Source organism: Scylla paramamosain, chromosome 8, assembly GCF_035594125.1.
Source record: "Scylla paramamosain isolate STU-SP2022 chromosome 8, ASM3559412v1, whole genome shotgun sequence".
NCBI classification, from domain to species: Eukaryota; Metazoa; Arthropoda; class Malacostraca; order Decapoda; family Portunidae; genus Scylla; species Scylla paramamosain.
The window spans coordinates 23,064,540-23,085,197 of NC_087158.1; the positions used below are offsets into that span (position 1 = coordinate 23,064,540).

General features: G+C 39.4%; 2 protein-coding genes across 13 annotated transcripts in view; one reads left to right on the forward strand and one right to left on the reverse strand.

Annotated features, from left to right (window-relative positions):
* The window catches only part of LOC135103006 (aquaporin-11-like), a 13,205-nt gene extending 8,583 nt beyond the window's left edge, over nt 1-4,622 (forward strand). For 5 of the 7 annotated variants that reach the window (XM_064008835.1, XM_064008836.1, XM_064008833.1 and 2 more), the window contains exons 3-7: nt 650-808; nt 2,295-2,463; nt 2,588-2,780; nt 2,886-3,091; nt 3,213-4,622. In XM_064008835.1, the coding sequence (XP_063864905.1) occupies nt 716-808; nt 2,295-2,463; nt 2,588-2,780; nt 2,886-3,091; nt 3,213-3,418 (867 nt within the window). In that variant the 5' untranslated portion in view covers nt 650-715 and the 3' untranslated portion in view covers nt 3,419-4,622. Of the gene's footprint in view, nt 1-429; nt 576-649; nt 809-2,294; nt 2,464-2,587; nt 2,781-2,885; nt 3,092-3,212 lie in introns of those variants that run through there. The other 2 variants (XM_064008839.1, XM_064008837.1) reach the window with 2 other exon arrangements.
* On the reverse strand, nt 4,623-20,601 carry LOC135103003 (WW domain-containing adapter protein with coiled-coil homolog). 6 transcript variants are annotated; one of them, XM_064008820.1, is made up of 11 exons: nt 20,436-20,601; nt 20,238-20,271; nt 19,088-19,214; nt 16,687-16,845; nt 16,366-16,472; nt 14,667-14,865; nt 12,553-12,696; nt 11,358-11,927; nt 10,807-10,982; nt 9,382-9,509; nt 4,623-8,211 (listed from the first exon to the last, which is right to left on the reverse strand). In XM_064008820.1, exons 1-11 carry the CDS (start codon nt 20,474-20,476, stop codon nt 8,136-8,138), a joined length of 1,761 nt encoding a protein of 586 aa, XP_063864890.1. In that variant the 5' UTR covers nt 20,477-20,601; the 3' UTR covers nt 4,623-8,135. The 6 variants fall into 6 exon arrangements, with proteins under 6 accessions (XP_063864890.1, XP_063864887.1, XP_063864889.1 ...); XM_064008817.1 differs by having other exon boundaries at nt 11,358-11,960; XM_064008819.1 differs by having other exon boundaries at nt 16,687-16,852; nt 19,086-19,214.
* Between the last annotated feature and the right edge of the window lie 57 nt (nt 20,602-20,658).

Consider the following 20,658-nt stretch of genomic DNA (forward strand, 5'->3'; position numbering starts at 1 on the left):
TCTCTCTCTCTCTCTCTCTCTCTCTCTCTCTCTCTCTCTCTCTCTCTCTCTCTCACACACACACACACACACACACACACACACACACACACACACACACACACACACACACACACACACACACACACACACAACAACAACAACAACAACAACAACAACAACCACTACAGCCCGTTTCTTCATCTGTAGCGGCTCCGGAGCCGAACAGACAAAAAGATACTGCTCCAAGACGAGAGCTTCTTCAGTCTCCCGGTTGCACTACGTATGTGAGGAATGGCACCTGTGGCTTGTGTTTATATGAGCCAGACAGATAGTACTCATAATACTTAACGAGATACTTAAGATAACGAAGGAGAGATGTAGGTTTGACTGATGTGCCGGTGATTAGATAGATGGGAGCTAGCAAGCGGCCTTGTCTTGCCTGATTTTCTCCCAATGGGTCAGTCCCGCGTTGTCTGCCCCGCGTGAGTGTCGATGTGGCGAGTAAAAAGTAGGAAGACGAAATAACTGATTCGACAAAGCATCTCTAAGAAAACCAGATTATTGTGCTATCATTTTTTTGTGTTGAACGAAAGGTCAGTAAAATTATAAAGTACATTTCTGTGTATACGTAGACACTTATTTTTTCTTGTTTTGTTGATGTAAGCAGGCCTCGCGTAAGGGGGAAAGGAAAAGAGAGCGGAGTAAGGAAATCAAGTGGACGAATTAGTGAAACATGTACATAAACGACGAGACACAGACGCAACAACTGGAGGAAAGACGGACTTACTCGTACTTATCATCACTGTTCTCAACACCTGACGGAGAGGTAAATCTATATATTGTTTTACCGCACGGGCTACACGTACAGTACCACGTCATTCCCAAGCCCATATTTCTAACAGAAAACACTACACATCTTGTGTAGTATAAGAATTTAATAAAAAAAAATAAAAATAAATAAAAATAAACAGCAGCAATATAAGAAGGGAAAAGGCGCATGAAAAGCTCCCCTAATCATTCTTCGACCTTACTGCCTGGATTAGCTTAATAGGAACAAAAGGCTATGTGTGTGTTTACTGTAATTACGCGCAGTCTTCACATGAAGAGAAGTCGCTGGAATTAAGGTCCCGAGTCACCTCACTTGACCTCACCACAGACCACCAGGCCTACCCCAACAAAAGGACACACCTTTGTAACGTTAATCCCTTGCCCTCACCTCCGTCCGTCCTGGCCATCAGTCGCCGTACCACGTAGCTGCATTATGCATTCGAATATACTCGCAGAATTATACAGTACGTGCCTGAAAACTAACAGTATAAGTAACATGCAAATATTTAACTTGAGTCCAATTACAAATACATGAAATTTGTACGCACTTTATACCACCATTGTATATATAAGTAAATATGTGTAATGCTTGACTCAATACGCATGCAGTTGCACGCACACACATTATATGACTCATGTTGTGTGTTCCATCTGCACAATGAAACAGTCTGAGGTCAAAGGAAATTCGTGTCCCTGTTAGGTCATGTTACCTGTCCATTTCCTGTTCTGATTGTTCTTTGAGTTCAAAGTACAATGATCCATCTTTATCTTAACATTGTGTGTAGGAGAGAGAGAGAGAGAGAGAGAGAGAGAGAGAGAGAGAGAGAGAGAGAGAGAGAGAGAGAGAGAGAGAGAGAGACTGCAGGGGCAGGTGTGGTCTGAAGTGAGGTGCAGTCCTCTCCGCCTGGCACCTGGCGTCCGTCTTGCTACAAAATCGAGGAGAGGGAAAGAGTAAGGTTGCCTTTTAGTTGATGATGGTACGAGACTAATTATTATTATTATTACTTTTATATTATTGTTATCTGTATCCACACCACATCCACGCACATTAAGATTATTATTATTGTTTATCTGTATTAATTTTGTTTTATTTATTTTTTTTTATGTCCGGTAACAGTATATTTATTAGAGATAAATTCTTGTTGTCATCTTGGAAGTTAGAATTTTTATATAAGGCAAAAAAATAATGATTGAAATCATGGAATCCTGTAAAATGACCACGTTACACCAAACCTTGCTCAGCCACTTGTCTTCCTGCCAGCCTATCACAAGTGAGCGAGAGGAAAGGCCCCTCCTCCGTGACTTCATGGGAAGGGCTTATAGCAGATGCTCAGCAGTGATCCTACCGCCTGGGCTGAATACACTTAACACTATATACTCGTGTCCTCACAAGTCACTTCTCGAGCAATACCATCCTCATCTAGCAACTTCATTGATCTTGCCTCATAACAACCTCGTACATCGGTGTCGCCTTCCTCCTGCAGGAGATGTCCATCGTGGTGACAACGCTTACCATCGCGACGCAGCTATGGATGTCGCACATCGTCCGCGACTTCCTCAGCGGGAAGGTCGGGAACCAGCTGCTTAAGGGCTGCCTCCTGGAGCTGGTGGCCTGCGCCGAGATGTGCGGTGTCTCATATGAGCTAGCCTTCGGTGAGTGCATAAAAATAGAACACTGTATCTAGGGAGTTATGCGATTGCTTCTCGGTACTCTTCTTTATCATTAATTGACGATTCATGCAATAATCATAAAATTAATGTATATTTCTCACCGCAGTCAACAGGTTATTTGGCATCTGGGCGTGGAGTTTGTGTGTGTTCCTGTTGATTCTGTGGCGGGAGCGGAGTTGGGGCGCTACGACTGCGTGTCCCTACATGCTCCTGGAACAGTATGTGGAGGCTGGAGCAAACCCACTGCATGTCTTTCTTAAAATACTTGCTCAGATAACGGGAGCAGTGATCTCGTGCAGGTGAGTCTTGAAGTTTTTCGTGCATTAATTAGGTAACGATTGTTACGGTGATGCTAAGTGCACATGTTAAATGAAAATGATGACAACGGCTTGATGATTCTGTAGGTGGGTGAAGCGACTGTGGGCCATGGAGGAAGAGATGCAGGTGCCCGAGTGTTCAACCGACCTGCAGGTGCCCGTCGTGATCGGTTTTCTGATTGAAGCTGTGCTCACCTGCGTCTCCAGACTCTGCTCAAGGACTTTGGGTGAACTCCGACCTAAGTATGCCTCTGTCATCGACTCCCTTTTCACCACCGCTCTTGTGATCTTAGGTGAGTGCCGGTGAGAATATTAGCTCATACTTGTTAAGCCTTTGTGGTACTGTATATTGTTACTGCAGGTTGTAGGAGATGTAGTTATGTAGATGAAGACTAATGGAGGTGGTTGTTACAGCTTTCGACTATTCTGGCGGCTACTTTAACCCCGTGCTGGCGACGGGCCTCAAGTGGAACTGCCAGGGACACACCAACACTGAGTACATCGTGGTGTATTGGGCCGGGTCCATCCTGGGTGCCATGCTGTCACTGCGACTCTGGACCGTTCCCTATGTCAGGGCCACCCTTCTTGCCCCCTTCCAGACCAAGAGTAAATCTCAGTGAAGCTGCTGAGTCGACGCCGTCCTTCAGCCGCAGCGGTGAGGGAAGAAGTTGTAGAGTCATATCTTGAAATTAGTTCACTGCCTGTTTCATTAACACTGATTAGTGTTCCATGTATAGCAGGGTACACTTATCTTCGATTTGGATCTCGAAGTTTACTGTCACCTCTGCTGAGATTATGATTTACCCACATTTATGTTTACCTGTTTGCAACATTTCTTTGAGAAGTTATTAAAGGATTCTGTGACATTTTGAGTAAATGCGCTCTGGGAAAAAAAAAAAAATTTATATATATATATATATATATATATATATATATATATATATATATATATATATATATATATATATATATATATATATATATATATATATATATTTATTTATTTATTGAGGTGTAACTTTTCCCAGCCACATAAGTACAGAATGCCATATTTCATGCATATTCAAAAATTTTTTGCTATAGCACATTATTGTAAAGTGTTGCCAGAGGTATGCACTGAGTGCCTTCTTCTTTTGTGCTTGTCATGCTAACAGTAATTTTATTGTTTTTATGTATTTATATATTGGTAAGTTGATTATCTATGAATTTCTTTAATTTGCATTCCTTTGCATAAGTGATGACTGTGATCCACCACTTGGGAAGGGCTGCACAAAGATCTTCACATTGGCACACTTTCAGCCAGTCATTACTTAAATTAACATTCCTTCATAGCCAGGGAAAGTTGCAGCAAGAGTGAATTGTGTTCAGAGTAGTCACTGTGGCCAGTATAGTGTACTGTGATTGCGACCGTCCACTTCAGTGTGCAAGTATTTCATATGAAAATATATTTATTCATACTTGGGAATTATGTCTATATACCAAGCCAATGTCCCATAAAAGGGAGATAGCTGAAACAACACCCCAACACACACTTAACACCTCACACACATGCACACTCAAATATTTGTTGAGACCAACAAAACTCATCTATACACTTTAGGAGTCCTACAGTATATATGTTTAGTTAAATTAATGTGTAACATGGGTTGTCCATGTAGTGTACACAAATCCAGTAGAGTGCCAGATGTTGTTTTGTATTACGGTTGTGCCAAGCAAAGACTAAGCACTATGTCTTCACCAGAGTGCCGTGCCACATGAACCACTAGTTACTTTCCTGCATTTACCATGTCATGATTTCCTATTAAAGGTAAAAAGAAAGCTTCATGGAGCTCAGCTTTATTTATTTAACCTTTCTGAGAAGGAATGATATTTACAAAAATTAGGCTAATTGGCCTAAAGCAAGTGTCGAAAAAGGGGAGACCAACACAAAGTGAATCTGTGTCCTGCAACCTTCAGTCTGGCGCGGGTGAGGCTGCCAAGGTGAGTGGGGCTCCCACACGACACCTGTCCACAGCCTGGCCACTACACCTCTCAGTGCTGAGGCTTCTCTCGTGTTTCACACTGGCAATGATGAGCCTTAACAATCAAGAACTTCACACATACCCAGTGACACATTGTACTCCAAAATTCAACCAAAGATGGGAAACAAATTTTCTATGTATAAATGAGCTAGTTCAGTGTACAAAAAATAGGTGATAATGTACTCGTATATAGAAATAAAGTATTAGAAACGACAAGTGAACACAAAGAGGCAACATGGGTGACACAGTTAAACAGGGCCACGGATGCTTGCAGACAACTGTACATGTTATTATAGGAAAGTCAGCTCCCCTTTTATACAAAGCCTACAAATGCAGCGTACATAAAGTTAGCAAACATTATGTACAAGCATGCAAATACAATCTCCATGCTTCACCTGACTGTCTACATAAATAATCCGTAGCCTCTTGTTAACTTGCCCCAGCCTGCCAAGGTGGTGAAGACCTAGAAATAGCCAACAAATATGGAACGTCGGAGGATATCATTGACCAATATCTGGATCATGACCTTAGTAAACAGACTGACATGCTATTATAAGGAATAGGAATTTACAAGAAAGATTAATCATAATATGTACTAAGCAACATTGTTACAATCTGCAAAAACAAATATAACCAGGTAAAAGTTTAACAAGTGAGGTACCAATGTTTTGTGATTTAATAAGTGGTGAATTTACCAGCTGAGTAACGAAGCATCTATGGTGTGAGCACAATGGAGAATCACAGGAACTTTGCATGACAACAGAGATCAATACTGAACAGAGCGGGATAAGAAATAAACATGTCCCGATTCCTCTTCACTTTTACTGTTGAGTTCATAAGAAAACATATATGATGACAAGAAATGGTACACAGGGGCATCATAGTTCAAAGGCATACCTGACACAGAGAAATTAAGGAAGCAACACCAAGGTTTAACACAGTGAATATAATCATGTCAGAGAGAAGGATGTAGAAAAATGGAATGCAAAGATATTAGTGTCACATTACTGAAGAGATGCTCGAGCTGCTGCTTTTGCCGACCACTAACCAATATATGAATCACTAAAGACACTTTTGTGACAACACAAAACATACGATCAAATCAAGCTTGGCTGCCAGTGTAACACAAACTGATTCCCTACTTTCACATTTGATTCTTAAGGGGAGGACAATGGGGAGAGGAAAATTAAGGTACATAATTTTTTTTTTAACTTAATACTTCCAGACTGGCACCAAGCACAGGTAATAACATACTGATCACCACTTAACAATGCCACATTCTGTGAGCCTCTGATGCACTTCCAAAAGCATGTGGACCAAGCAGACCTTCCTCAGCTGGGCACCAAGACAACCTAACATTTCAGGGGGTAAAGGGGGGTACTAGGTGCTCGCTACACACACTGTGCTGCCGGGGTAACAAATACTTCTCTCATCCACAAACAGCTGCTGGTCCCATGGGCATATGGACCTTCCTGTGAGTGGTGGCAGAGCAGTGATACAAGAACCAAACTCTATTGTAACATTTCTGGACTAGATTCATGTCAAAACATGTACAAGGCATACAAAACTTTTGCCCCTCAGCTGCTCAAATCACAGTGCTCAGTGAACAGCCAATTACCAAAATACTTTAGCACCATTGTAACTCTGCAACCTACTGATTGTGGCTGGGAAATCTGAATAGGTTTTCACTATTGCCAACATCATGTGGCACACTGCCAGGACTTAAGCAAGTTACTGCAAGCTCTTTCCTCTCTCTTTTCCAGCCTGTCTTCAGCTACACCACACATGCCATTCAATTTTATATCAGCAAAATTTGTTGAGCCTGAGAATAACATTTCATGGAAAACTTTGGCAGCAGAAGCAGCACATCAAACTATTAAAATTACCTCACAAAGTTTAATTAAATAAAAATTATATTTATGAATGGTTGCAAGAATGTCTTAGTGCATTAAGAGATGCAGATTCCTGTGAAAGCAAGCAATTAAAATCCCTGATATGAAACTAGTGACTGAACTTGGCCTTGCTGACAACTGCTCACTGCTTGAGACCAGGGTCCCACTCAAGTAATGCTAAGAATGCAAGAAGACAAGAAACTGGAGACAGGAAACAGATGCCAATAACAGAAAAAATAAAAACAATTAAGAGTTGTTGCTTTCCGTCACTCAGATGGCCTCCACACCCACTGCAAGACCACAACCTTTCAACTAAATGCTTGTTAACCTGTTCACCAATATTCAACACTTCAACATATTACTTCATGAGAAGTATCAACAACTGGTTTAAGAATATGACAATTTTTTCTTCTTCACAGCCCAGTTGGAACTATGATGACTGAGACATTGGCCAGCAAAGGAAAGATTACTAAAAGAACATGTCACCATCCCTGTTCTCTAGACACTGCCTCATTTCCAACCCTGGGGACCAAATGACAGCCACCAAGAACACAATATCACATTCACAGGACTTACACAAATAACTGATCAAGGAAAAGCCATTTAAAAAATAGAAAAAAAAACCTACTCTCTCCCATAACTACAGATAGTAAATAGGCATTGTGTGTACCACTACTACTGAACTGGAAACATCACACACAACTCTCCCAACTTATTCCCAAAACAAAGAAATAGAGTTGGTGGTACTGAACTGTGATCTCCTAACAGTAGTAACAAGCTGGTAGGAACAGTGGTTCACAAGGGAGTGTTTTGAAATGTGTAAAAGCAATAAATACAATTTCTCAAACCTATTCAGCTAGAGAGCTGCAGCAACACAGCCCACCCAGCAGAGGAAAGTGTGTGTGATGAAGGGAAGAGGACAGTTGGTACTCAGGGGAGGGGTGGGGGGTGTGCCTCAGACCCCAGGGAGTGTGATACAGTGCCAGCCTCTGACATATCCGGTTTTACATTGTGACATGGCAGAGCTGTTCAGTCAAGGCTCAGCCTTTTAGAGGTGTCTAGTTGTGTTATTCATCACAGAGAAACACAGATGACATTGGAGATCTTGGTGGAGGGTACCTGGGATGGTCTGTGCCACACACAGGAAGGGAGGTGATGGGGATGTCCTGTGAGGGCCACTGTTGCCCAGGCCTGTGGCAGTGCACACTGTGCACCAGATCTTGGGAGGCAGTTGACAGGCAGGTGCCTGCATCACCGGGGCCCACAGTCTGTTATTTCGCCACACTGTTACACCCTACACTTTGGAATTCACCAATGTTCACACACCTAGAACATGATTAAGAAAATATAACACTTTATAAATATTCCCAGGCATGTCTACTCTAAGACAACTGACCCAGGCAGCTATCACAGGCAGGCCAACACTATGTGTCACTCATGAAGGAATTCTGTGCCTTCATTTCTTCCAGTTCTCTCTTCTGAGCACGTAGAAAAAGTATCCTGAAACAATACAAGACTTCATAAAAAAAAATGATCACACTACCACCACCAGCTCTACCTGTACATAGTTAATAACAAAATATATTCAAGTAGCATAAGGTATTATGATCACATTAAACTGAGTTATGGATAACACAACAGGCAAAGCATACTGTTGCCACAGAAGTAATTCCCATGAACACTGGTACACCAAATACATAGTAAAGCACCCTGATTCACTCTTGGGCTGGGCATGCCTTTCTTACCATGTTCCTGTGATTTGAGAGTTTTTACAAAAGGATGTTTGTATGACCCCAGTGTAAGTACTGTAACTACTTTAAGCTCATCATGGACAAACTTGGTGACTGTATAATGCAGTGTAGTGCAGTGCTTAGATGTTTATATAGCAAGATATACCTTGTCATACTGCCAAAACGACAGTGAATTGTTTCAAAGTCTGCGGTATGTGAGATATGGTATGAAAACTCAATGGAGGGTAGTGTGGAGTGTTGGATTGGGTGAAAAGAAACAAAGATGACTTGGCTGCAATAAGAGAATGAGGAATGAAGTATTTGTAAGAAGAAGGAATGGAGTGTATGGGTAGGTGCAAATAAAGACTATTGGGATAAGAGTGCTAAGGAGAACCCTTAGTAAAATGTGAGTATTGAGCAGGAAAATGTGGAAGACAAATGAGAGGATTAATGACACTAATGACTGTCCACCAAAAGGAAATAAATATTTTAATGAAGGAGCCATTCCTTTGGAAGAAAGTTCCAGAAGGAAATAAAACAATCCAGAATTAAAGATCGATGAATAAAAGAAGACAATCTGAATACTACTATGAGACAAGCCAGATATAAATACAATAAAAGTGTGTGTGTGTGTGTGTGTATCAAGACAAATATCCTCATCCCTGCTAAGTATTTAAAAGAATAGAAGTCAAATGGACAGTCTGAATGAAAGATCTTCATATGAAAATCTCTTATTTACAAAGTGCAAATATGAAATACTTGTAACTTCTTATATATTTCTATCACAAAGTAATCGTCCCTTCCACCCAAGTCATCAATGCAATTCCACTAATTTGTGCACTGTTAGGTTTTACAAGATCAGATTGGTAAATACTGCTTATAAGTCTACACTACAACAATAATTTTTCAAACAGCAATTAAACAAATACAAAAATCTCACCTTTGTTCATGGAGTGTGGCCTGTATCTCTGCCAGACGTACAAGGGACCGCGCCATCTTGAGCTCGGCAGATACCCGCGTCATCACCAGACTCCCAACAGAGTGAGCTTCTTCAGACAGCCTCTGGGCCTGATTCAAACAATACAAATATTACTGAGGATAAGGAAGTAAAAAGCTAAGTCATCATTTAAAACTTATGTACCATGTATTATCATGATACAAAAAAGTAAACTTCAAAGTGGTATGAACAAAGCAGATAAATGGTAATGAACTTTTTGCATCTGATATGTTCATATGAATGATCTATGAACCTTTTGCTGATGCTCTAGAAGCATCCACAACTGTTCTCTATTCAGCCTCATCACATGCTATCATTCTTCCTTGCTTCTCAGACATCTCTCATGCATCAAACATTCCCCTCACATCATTCATCCATCCCATTCATAATTTTACTTTAAGACTTGCAACACACATTCAAACCAGTTTTCATCTTAACCAATCACTCTTCTTCTAGCTTCTCTACATGCCCAAACTAATGTAATGCCCCTTGCTCTACTGGATCAGCCAAATCTCTTAAACACCAGTCCTTCAGATTTAATTTCCCATTCTATCAGCCATCTCTATTACATTCTATCTCATTTCCCCACATTCCATGTTTCAGCTCCATAAATTATCAGTACCACTATATTATCATCATCTTTACCTTAATCTAAGTGATCAACAATAGAACACTATTCACATACCCTTCTAAACTTTTCTATCAGCAATCCAAAAACTTTCTTAATTATACAACCTACACATTTTGAATGTATCATTACCTAAGATCACTTGAATGTTGGAGGCGTTTCATCATTTACTTTCCTCCTAAGGATTTTGTCTATACAATAAAGTTACTGCCTCTCCTCCTTTGTCTATTGTATTTTTTAATACCTTGCTCTATTTAGTTATTCCCTTCAAAGAGGATAACTAACAACAGTCAGTCCATATTTTCAACCATCTTCTCATACCTCTCTCACTTCTGCTTATTAATTTGATTCTGATTATCAAATTGTAGCCTAAAACTGTTATACATTCTAATAAATTAAACTTTTCACTTGAAATTAATAATTATTTACTCATCTCATGTCTCACTCAAAATAAAGTAGCAGTAGATAATGAATGAAAAGTCCTGGTTTAGTGAGACACCAGTTTCTAAAACAAAATGTTCACATCATATTATGATCTCCGAAGAAAGAAGGAAAGCAACTCACAAAATGGAATCCACTGTCAGAATAAAGGACTTTCCAGAACAAGTTATCACTCTCACCATTGAACCAGAAACACAAAACATGACATGTTCCACAGCCCCTACAGCCTAATTCATTACATCTGCAACTAAAAATCAAGACAAAAAACTTAATCATTAGCAATCATAATTCAAACTCACTGGCTTTTCAAGGGCTTCTGCTGGCCAATTTTGTACATGTGAAATGAGGGTCTCCTTGTAGTAGTTAGCGAGGCTAGGGGTGAGGGCAGGCACAAGAGGCCTGAGCCCAGCTAAGGATCCTCCAGCTGTCTGGGTCAGTGACTGTAGGGAGTTAATACTGCTGGTTGGGCTCCCCACTGAAACATGAAACACATAATAAGCTACAAACAATACATAATTTGCTTAAAATATAAACTGGCAAAATAATTTTATGTAAATCAAAATATTACATCATATAAGTTTTCTTGAAATCATAATGTAAATTATGTTTTCTAGTCAACCTTGGAAAATTATTTTAAATTTGATGTAATGAGGGAAAACTTGTAATGCAGGAATACGAGGACAAAATGACCTCAGGAGCTGTCAAAAACTCCATAATAATAACTGCACTTTTATAAATTTAATAGTTTCTTTAAGCAGCTTGAAACATGCATATAAAACATTATAAGAAAATATTGCAACTTAGTATCACAATTTTGCAATTATTAACAAAATAAGTGTCAAGTACTCACCTTTTCTGATGTCAATACCATCTTGGTTTTCTGAATGTGTTGGTGTTGGGGGGCCTCCACCTATGTTATTACTATTTGCTGATATTGTTAATGGTTCTAGCTGTGATTTCACTATGATTCCTTCTCCATCATGAGTATGAGAATTATTAGAGTTCACAGTCTTTGTGGTGTCCATATCTATTCCACTTTTGTTCATGGAGTTTGGTAGCGTCATGAGGCGGGGATGGAGATTTAGTAGCTGTGGTACTGCCATGGAGGTGGAGCCACTCAAGGCAGGTATGCTGCTTGCTAACGAGGTTGTGGTGGTAGTGGTGGTGGTGTTGGTGCCTGAGGTTGAAGCCACAGTAGTACTGCTTAGCAGGGGTAAGGATGAGGGTAGGGAACTTGGTAGCAGCCCAAGTTTTGGTCTCAAACCACTTTGTATATGTGTCGTGGTTGTGCCTGAATGAGTGGACGTAACGGTCGCGCCTGAAGTAGTCGCCAGGGACACGGTGGCTCCACTGACGTCGTGACTGTTCTCTGTAGTGGCTCCCCGCGTGTGTAGGTGTTCAGAGGTTGGCGTGCTGTCACCTGAAGATATATCCATATCTGCTGCACCTACCTCTGTAAAGTTTTACAGTAAATACACAATTATAGATTCATAGCACAGCAAAGGAGAGAAATCCTATTCCAAGTCCTGATGACAAGATTCCTAGAATAATCATGCAACTCACTTGGATTTTACTTCTATTAACATTTAAAGTCCAGCAAAGTGAGCCAAATGATATGATTGAATTCACAGACTCTGTTATACTATGATAAACTTTTGGCTCATGTTTCTGGACCTGTAATGGGGACTGGATCTGGCACACAGCAAACACCATTCAAGACTCGATGTAACAACTAAACCCTCACATCAAAGGTCTCAAGGGAAGGGATGCTATATGGCATCAGCATTCCATCAATGCAACTTAAAAGTTACATTTGCAGTAATACAATGATGTGGAAAGACTGAACTTAAAAGGGTCATCAAAAAACATCAAGCAATGGTGAAACAATAAATCTGTAAGGAGTCTACACAGTGAAAAAAAGCTACTAAACAAGCTGAGGGTTGACATTGATGTCAGCCACTTAAAGCACAACAGTAAGCTGCCTAAGCATCAAACTGTGCATCAACTACTCTTAATGAAGGGCTGCAAAACAGTCTCATACATACCTTGACCATATTTTCTAGTGTCTCTTCTATCATACATGTCATCACCTCGATATACTTCTCTCCTATCACGATCATTCCTTTCTCTCTCACCGTCCCTGATGTCTCTGCCTTCCCGGTAACTCTCTCCCAGATTGGAATGTTTATCTGAAAATATTTTTAGATCAGTGCTAACAGATTCAAAGTTGCTGATACTAATTTGGTTTTAAATGCTAAGGCTGAGATGGACCTCATAACCTCATCCCCATGTCTTCCGTATCCCCTTGTAAAAACTCATATTACTCTCACAAGATACCCTTGTTTTGTTTCATGCTTATGAATATAGATACCATCTTGGCTACCTCCTTTAGAAGAATGTCACCCTGGTATATAGACAATCTGTTTCAGTCATCCTAAACTAATATGTTCATTGTCATTAAGGGAAAGCATGCTGCCATGACTGGGGATACAGACAAATATGCATGAAAATAATAAATTAAAATAGGCAACTGTGTGCTATGGAAGAACACCAAGCTGAAGTATGTGAAACACAAGAAGGGACAATCATATGATCAGAGCAAGCAAAAATGAGCCAAAATAAGCCAAATAATATCAATACTGCACTTATTAATTCTCATCACTATTTCGAAAACAGGAAAATTGGAAGTTAGTAGGTTCCCAGCCCATCATAACTCTTGAATAGACTACAAAAGAAAAATCACAAGGCAGAGTACACCAACCCTCACGTGAGACCATCCTCCTCCATAACTGGTTGATTAGTAGCTGGATCACCTAAGCCTATTATCAAATCTTCTGTAATAATGATAGTAATATAATTTCAATTACTAATTAATGTAATATGATGAACCTAAGAAAGATCTCAGGGTGTCTGATTTGTTGTCCTTCACAAAAATCCTTATGTGTTTTCCCTTGCTCAAGCTGCCCTACACCAAACACAACTTAATTCATGTATATGGCCATCTCTTTTCCCATGTTTTTTGTTAAAAATAATTTAAGACAATAATTTCCTCAGTACCATGTTAGTCATTTCACTTGAAGGCATTTCTATGGTCACTGACAGCTGAAAAGTCTTGCTTACAAAACACCAACAAGGGAGTTTGCATACTGTAAATATAAAGTGCACAAGGATGTGTGTGTGTTGTAAACAAAGTAAACACAATGTCCATACTGTATATAGTGAAACATAATAAAAATAAGGATATTTACATGTTAACAAAACATGACGTCTATAGTGTATATTGTGAAATAATGCAAATACCTATGTTTTCATGTTGTTCATGCTATACAATGAACAAAACATACATACTAACAACAATGTCTGTAAAATGTGAACAATGTGGAAAGGGATGCTTACAGTCCTCATATAGCAAAGACAAATTAGTCAAGTGATATGGAGTTGAGAAAATGTATGTTTGGTGGGTAATTTCAAACAACCTTTCCAAGAGGTAAGACAGATGGTGACGCACAACAGTGAGAATATCTAATGCCACTGAATGGATACAGGCCTGTTAACCAGTGGGCAAGGCAAACTACTAAATGACAGTAGCTCTTAAGAAAATACAACTTACTTTTCCTTATTTTAACCATCAGTTATTGTTGCAATCTAATTGTATTATTTGTATATTATTGTAAATTTTGTTTATTTTAGTCTCATTATCCTTCTTTTCAGCAGTAACTGCATAAACAATGTTGGTATGATTTGTATGGTGAGTACCAAAATAGTACACATAACACACAAACCTAAAATCAAGTACTCAATACACCTCAACAAATATGAGATCTACTTAAGAGGGTGCCATCAATAACAGGCTTTAGTCCAATTTGTCTGGATAACTTCAAAGCTTCAAAGCTGAGGACAGTACATCTGCTGGTAATTTGTAATGCTAAAAGCACAAGATATGTTAAAGTGATGTTGATACTATCCTGAGATTTGGCTATTGTCAGTAACAATGTAATTTTTTTTTTTTTTTAATATAGGGATATAATTCTTGAGTTTTAAAAAGGATGCCTACAATGTTTCATGCATACTGTGTTAATCATCACCACTCATGCATAAATGGAAGATTACCTATGAATAAGCCTTTCTCCCATCAACATGGTGATAACTCAGGTCTTACCTTGCCTGGTGGAACTCTTGTCATGTGACCTGTTGGAGGTTTCCTTGGCACGTGTTCTCTCCCACTCTAGCCACTCTGGGGGCTTTTCCCATTGAGAGACTTCGGTGCGGCAGTTGTAGTAGTATTTCTTGCCTGAAGAGCTTACATGCTCCGACCAGTCCCCCACCCTCGCCAAGCGTTCCTTCTCCTCCTTCTTGTGCTGTTCAGGAAGGTTTAGAGTTGTATGTGTAACATTCAGTAAGCTGCTGATCACTAATGATCAAATAAATAAATTAATTTCCATAGAAGGTGCTGGAGTGTAGACATCAATGACAATGAAAACTACTGCTGCAATCTACTTGTTCCCCATATCAATAATTTCATTTTAAATGCATTTGTGGTAGAGGAAGAATACTGGTGGTGGATTCTCAGTGCATTATGAAAAGAGACTATAGTAACAGGTTAAATGAATGGGAGCCTGTTCCTTTGAATTTTAATTTCCCCAATGAGAACTGACAAAAAATCTTGTTTGAGCTACCTTTCTTTAAGAAAGAATCACAATCTGGTACACATATCTTAACAAATGTAAATGTCACCATAAAAAAAAAAAAAACTTGATTTACAAATTTCTGAACTTATAAACATATTCACATTCCCCTTAATCCTCATTAATTGATGTACAATTCACACTGAACCAATTGTGTGATCCCCACACATGCCAACCTGCTATCAACCACACAATTTCTTGCACACTTCTCCCAGTTTCATTGGTGTAGCTTATACTTATCTACACATGTATTTAGTCACTTAAAAGAATTTTTCTACATGTTCAGATATGTGAAATGAAACCACAAGTGCAAAGGAGTAGGATCACAGAATGGTGGTGGTGGTGTTCCTCATCACTGATCACCTCGCAAATATTCTCTGGGAAATATTCTTCATCTGAGTCACTTATGATGCCATCTGGCCCTTGTAACTATTTCAAGAATCACTTCACACTGGGACTCACTCTTGGACGGAGATAAAGACATGCTACAACATGTGTGTGTCAATCACATACTGCATGGCATCACCACCCACACCTCACACCGCTCCCATAATCCTTGCAGTACATGTGACTTGGTGACAATTTGTCTATTTGTCATGATGCATCTTAAAATCACACAAATCAATAAATAAAGCCCTGTGAATTGTCAGTTAAGCTTTGATTTATGGGAGTAATTCATAAGCCCCCAGAGGAAATTTACATTAAATACTATGGTAACTGATCAGTAATAAAAGGGTTGGAGATGGTATCTTGTTTGTAAATCACAATTCACCAGCGCAACATACAGATCAGTAATGAAAGGGCTAAGGATGGTAACTCATTTGTAAATCAAATTTCAATAGCATAATGTACAATGTTATTATACCAAATTCTGAACAATGCAGAAGGAATAACTTAATTAAGGAAAGACCAATCATAAAATTTGAATGAAGTGATAAGAAAATGATGCAGCTATTTGGAAACAAAAGCGTGTGCAAAGAAGGAATAGATTTGAAACTGTTTTGTTGTATCATCCATCAATGATAGAAAAGATTCTTCTGGGGAAAACCCATAAAATAATTTCCTATCCTTCATAGAAAGAATTAGATAGAAGTACAATAAATCTTGATTAAAATATCATTCCAAAAGACTACAGGATGGCAACACTTCTAAAGAATAATGGCATTTACTTACAACGGAATTAATGCGATCATGGTTTCCTCGGTTATCCCGATCTCGTTCCCGATCTCTGTCTCGGTCACGAACTTCTCTTCGACGCTCTTTGGGAGACCTGCTGTCATCTGCATAGAAAAAGGAATAAGATGAAAACACAACTAACCTTATAGTGATTAAAATATGATTTTGGGTTTTGTTACTTAATATTAGATGATCCAAGCTATGGGTGTGATATCACCTTGACAATAAAATCAAACTAAGGGCAGGCATAGGGAAAGATAATACCTAAAGGCATTTCATAGAGTACAACTATAAAACAAGATAAAGCTGGCACTGTACCTCGGTCTCTGTAGTGGTAATCCCGATCCCGATCCCGGTCACGGTCTCTGTCCCGATCTCTGTCTCGATCACGGTCACGGTCCCTTTCACGATCCCGATCCCGGTCCCGATTGTCTCGGTCCCTATCCCTTTCCTTCTCACGCACCTTGTAGTAGCTGGCTGTGGGACCAAAAGATAGAACAAAGGGAAAGAAAATTAATGTATGTGTCAAACAAACATAACTGCAAGCTAATCTATATCAAGCAAACATTTTGTGGAATAATTAACAAACTGACCCAGGATGACTTATCAGTTGTGTGTGTGTGTGCATTTGTGATAGATATTGACAATACCAAGCAAGAATTTGACAATATAGTAACATGAAACCAATTTCAATTCAGTGACAGTTTACTATGTCACCTCTCTGAAGGGACACAACTTTCATACTTAATCGTATGTAGTTGTTGGTCTCATTTCTGATAAAGTTTGCTAAAAATCATCTGAATGTTATTTCTTTTGCTTCATGTCAGTCAGTTCATTGAAGTCCTGCTGTGGTCATCAACAGCTACAAACATCCTTATTTACAAACTGTAAATGTTCATAACATCTTCCCTGGACTGAATCACTAACCCTGGAGCATGATTATAAAGCATTCATAATCATTTGAAACAATAAATGGTTCCAATGAAATCCCAAAGAATTCTGAACCATCACTTGATTCATAAGTGTGTAACAGAAATTCATGAACAAAAATAAACACAGGTAAAGAGGTAAAGACAACACTCAGCAACTACTAGAATATGATTCCAGTTGTCTTAATAGAAGAACAGATAATAAGTCTCACATGATAAAGAAGCCACAATCCACTTATCATTACCATCTCTTTCAGTGATTAGCGTTTCTCTCACACAATTATATTATTATCTATCATGAATCATGAATAAGAAGGAAATGCAAGAGAAAGGAGTGAAAGGAAGAAACCATGCTCTATTATCCTCTTAACCAATACCAAGTCCATGTCATTTGTACATGTACCTTTTCCACCACAACAAAGTTTAAAGTGGCATTATATATCTGAGTGAGCATTTGATATGGAGCATGAACTACCTGCATCCTTCAGCTATCTGCAGAGGACCATTAAACTAAATTGTCATGATGGCAGAGATCATAGTATATTTCAAGTCGTTCACACTGTCAGTACAAATACACAAAAACATTTTGACTATACACTCTGATCTTCACTGGAACAAGTTCCTAAGAAAATACACTCTGATCTTTACTGGAACAAGTTCCTAAGAAAATTTCCCATAAAGTATTGTGGTATTTGATTATGGTGATGGAATAAAAAGTAAAACATTCATCATCTCTGAGAAACACAAATGTTTTTTTATATATACTAACATCTGCCTTAAAGTAAGAAATTACTTAAGAGTTCACTGTATCTCTTGGTGATAACCATTTCTGACAACCCATCGAAGTTATGTAAGACATGTCAGTTGTCCATGATAGCTCAAAATTGAATCAAGAAACATGACTATATACAACAACTGAGGTGTCATGGTCTCTGCAAATTTTTTCATGATACTAAATTCAAACATCATTGCCTCACATATCTCCGACACAGACACAAGTGTATATAAAAAAATAAACCACGAGTTTTGAGTTAATCAATGACAGATGCAAAAGGGTGGCATATAATACACTTGAAGAGACTGCATGAATGGTTTGGTTGTGTTAGAGATCTTGACTGATTAATAATTAGGCACTGCAATAATGCCTTCAAGAGCTCTTGTGTCTTTGACATCCCCACACATAAAGATACCAAGTCAGGCATGTACTACACAACATGGCACTGCAATCATGTTATGCAAGGCAATGTCCATGACAAATTTGGAGATTGACAAATAATGCACAGCAGCAGCATGGTTGTACAGACCAGCTAGGGTCAGGAGTGTTACTTCTACCATCACCATCATGAAACTGCCATGTGCCATTTAAAAATTTGTTAATGAGTAGAAAGGTGATTACATACGATAAGCTTATTTTATGACACTAGAAAAATTTTCTCTTCAGTCAATCTTAGCAATCACAAGGTCTTACAGATTTCATTGCCGATAGTTTTGTCATGCAACAATGTAAAAGAGGTGAAAAGACAATAGATGAAAGACAAGTTAGCTTCAAGGGTTACTTATATAACCAAGAGGAAATCCACTCTGAAATTCTATTCCCCACAATTACTTGGACCTGACGAACAATTAGAGTAAGTTCGTTGAGTGGATGTTTGAATTCCAACCATAAGTGGTTTGAAGATGTGAACTGCCAACAAGATAAACCCACACAAATTTCTCGAGAATTACTAAAGAACAAGCGAGTAAAAAAATTAATAAAATGGTTAATTTGAAAACAAGGAAAGCCAGCTAACCTTTATGGTAGCGTGGAGACTGTGACCTCGAGTCTGGTGACGACGAGCGGAGAGAGTTAGTGGAAGGTGAATCCCGACTCTTCTCATGGTTGCTGTACCTGTACTTACTGCTGCTGTACTTTGAATTCTGGGAGGGAAGGTGAAATTAAAGGTGAAAATAAAGGTGGCCTCTAAGTATGTTAAACATATTACCACAAACAATAACAGTAACAACTATTATAGTCGTATTTTGTCAGTCAACAAAAAAAAAAACTCAGAACAATAACTTGAAAACTAAATCACCTATAATCTCAAGTAAATATGAGCAATACATTCAAATCAATTGCAAAGTTAAAGAAAAACCCAATTTCAACTTAAAAAAATTAAACAATTCCCTTCAAAACAATGACAAGTTTAAAACATGGTTATTATGTTATCACTGTCAAATACAGAGGTAGTTGCCACCATGTACACAAAAACATAACTGCTGGTCCAAAGACAATTAATGCATTAGTGAAAATTCTGAATACTGAGGCATTGTTCTGCAAGATTATGATAAGGACAAATATAATAAGGGGAATTTGCAGAAAAGGTATTTGAGATGACAGAAAGCCTCACAATGTACCTCTTCTTAACTCGGGATTTAATCACAATGAAGGCTTTGTTCTGCAAGATTATGAACATTGGAGGGACAAATCTTGGCAAATTAGAAAGGAGTTGGCAGTACAAACAACGAAAATGATGTGAAGCCTAATACAAATCCAGGTTTCCTCATCATGGAGGCTTTGTTCTGCAAGATTAGGAGCATTGGAACCATAACAACACAGCAAATGATGAGGGGGTTTGCTGAACGAGTAATTAAAATGACGGGATGCCTCGTAGGAATCTGGGTTAAGAGGACACAAGCAGGGGACTGAAGGAGTCACGGAGTCCTGACAGCTAAGGCCAGAACTCCCCCAGCTTGCAGTCATCCAGGTGAGTCAGGTAAGGGGTGAGAGCCGCCCTCCTTTGACCTTGCTCATCTCGGCTACCGTAGGACTCTGGGACGAGGTTTAGCCTGGACAATTTTCAAGGGAATATCGACTAGAGAAGAGGGAGAGGACGCGTGGGGGCTGGAGGGAGAAGGGCTGGTGTCTGGCCCGCCTCACCTGCCCCCCCACACCTGTCTCACCTCGTAGCTGTGGGTCTGGTGCTTCTCGATGAACCTGAAACGATACACCAACAAGGGGTTATTCGCCGAAACATGATTCATTACTGCGGTATCTCAGAAAAATGGGATTGGCAGACTCGGTGACAAACAAATGGCGGGCACCTTCCTTCCCCCTCCACCCAGACACTATCACCTCTTACAGCCTTAAACCTGACTCACCCATCGCTAATACGTGGTAGTTTCCTCGCATGCATTACCATTAATGCAATACTAAGAGGAGAGCGTCTCAGGGATGAGCAGGTGCGGAAGATAAGGTAAAAACGCGACTGGGAGGCTTCAAAAGGGCAACATTACGACGCCATCTTCCATCCGGGGCCTGGCAGGGAGGAGTGGAAGTGGAGGCAGAGTCTCCCTCATCACTATCGATCCCATGTGCTTTACT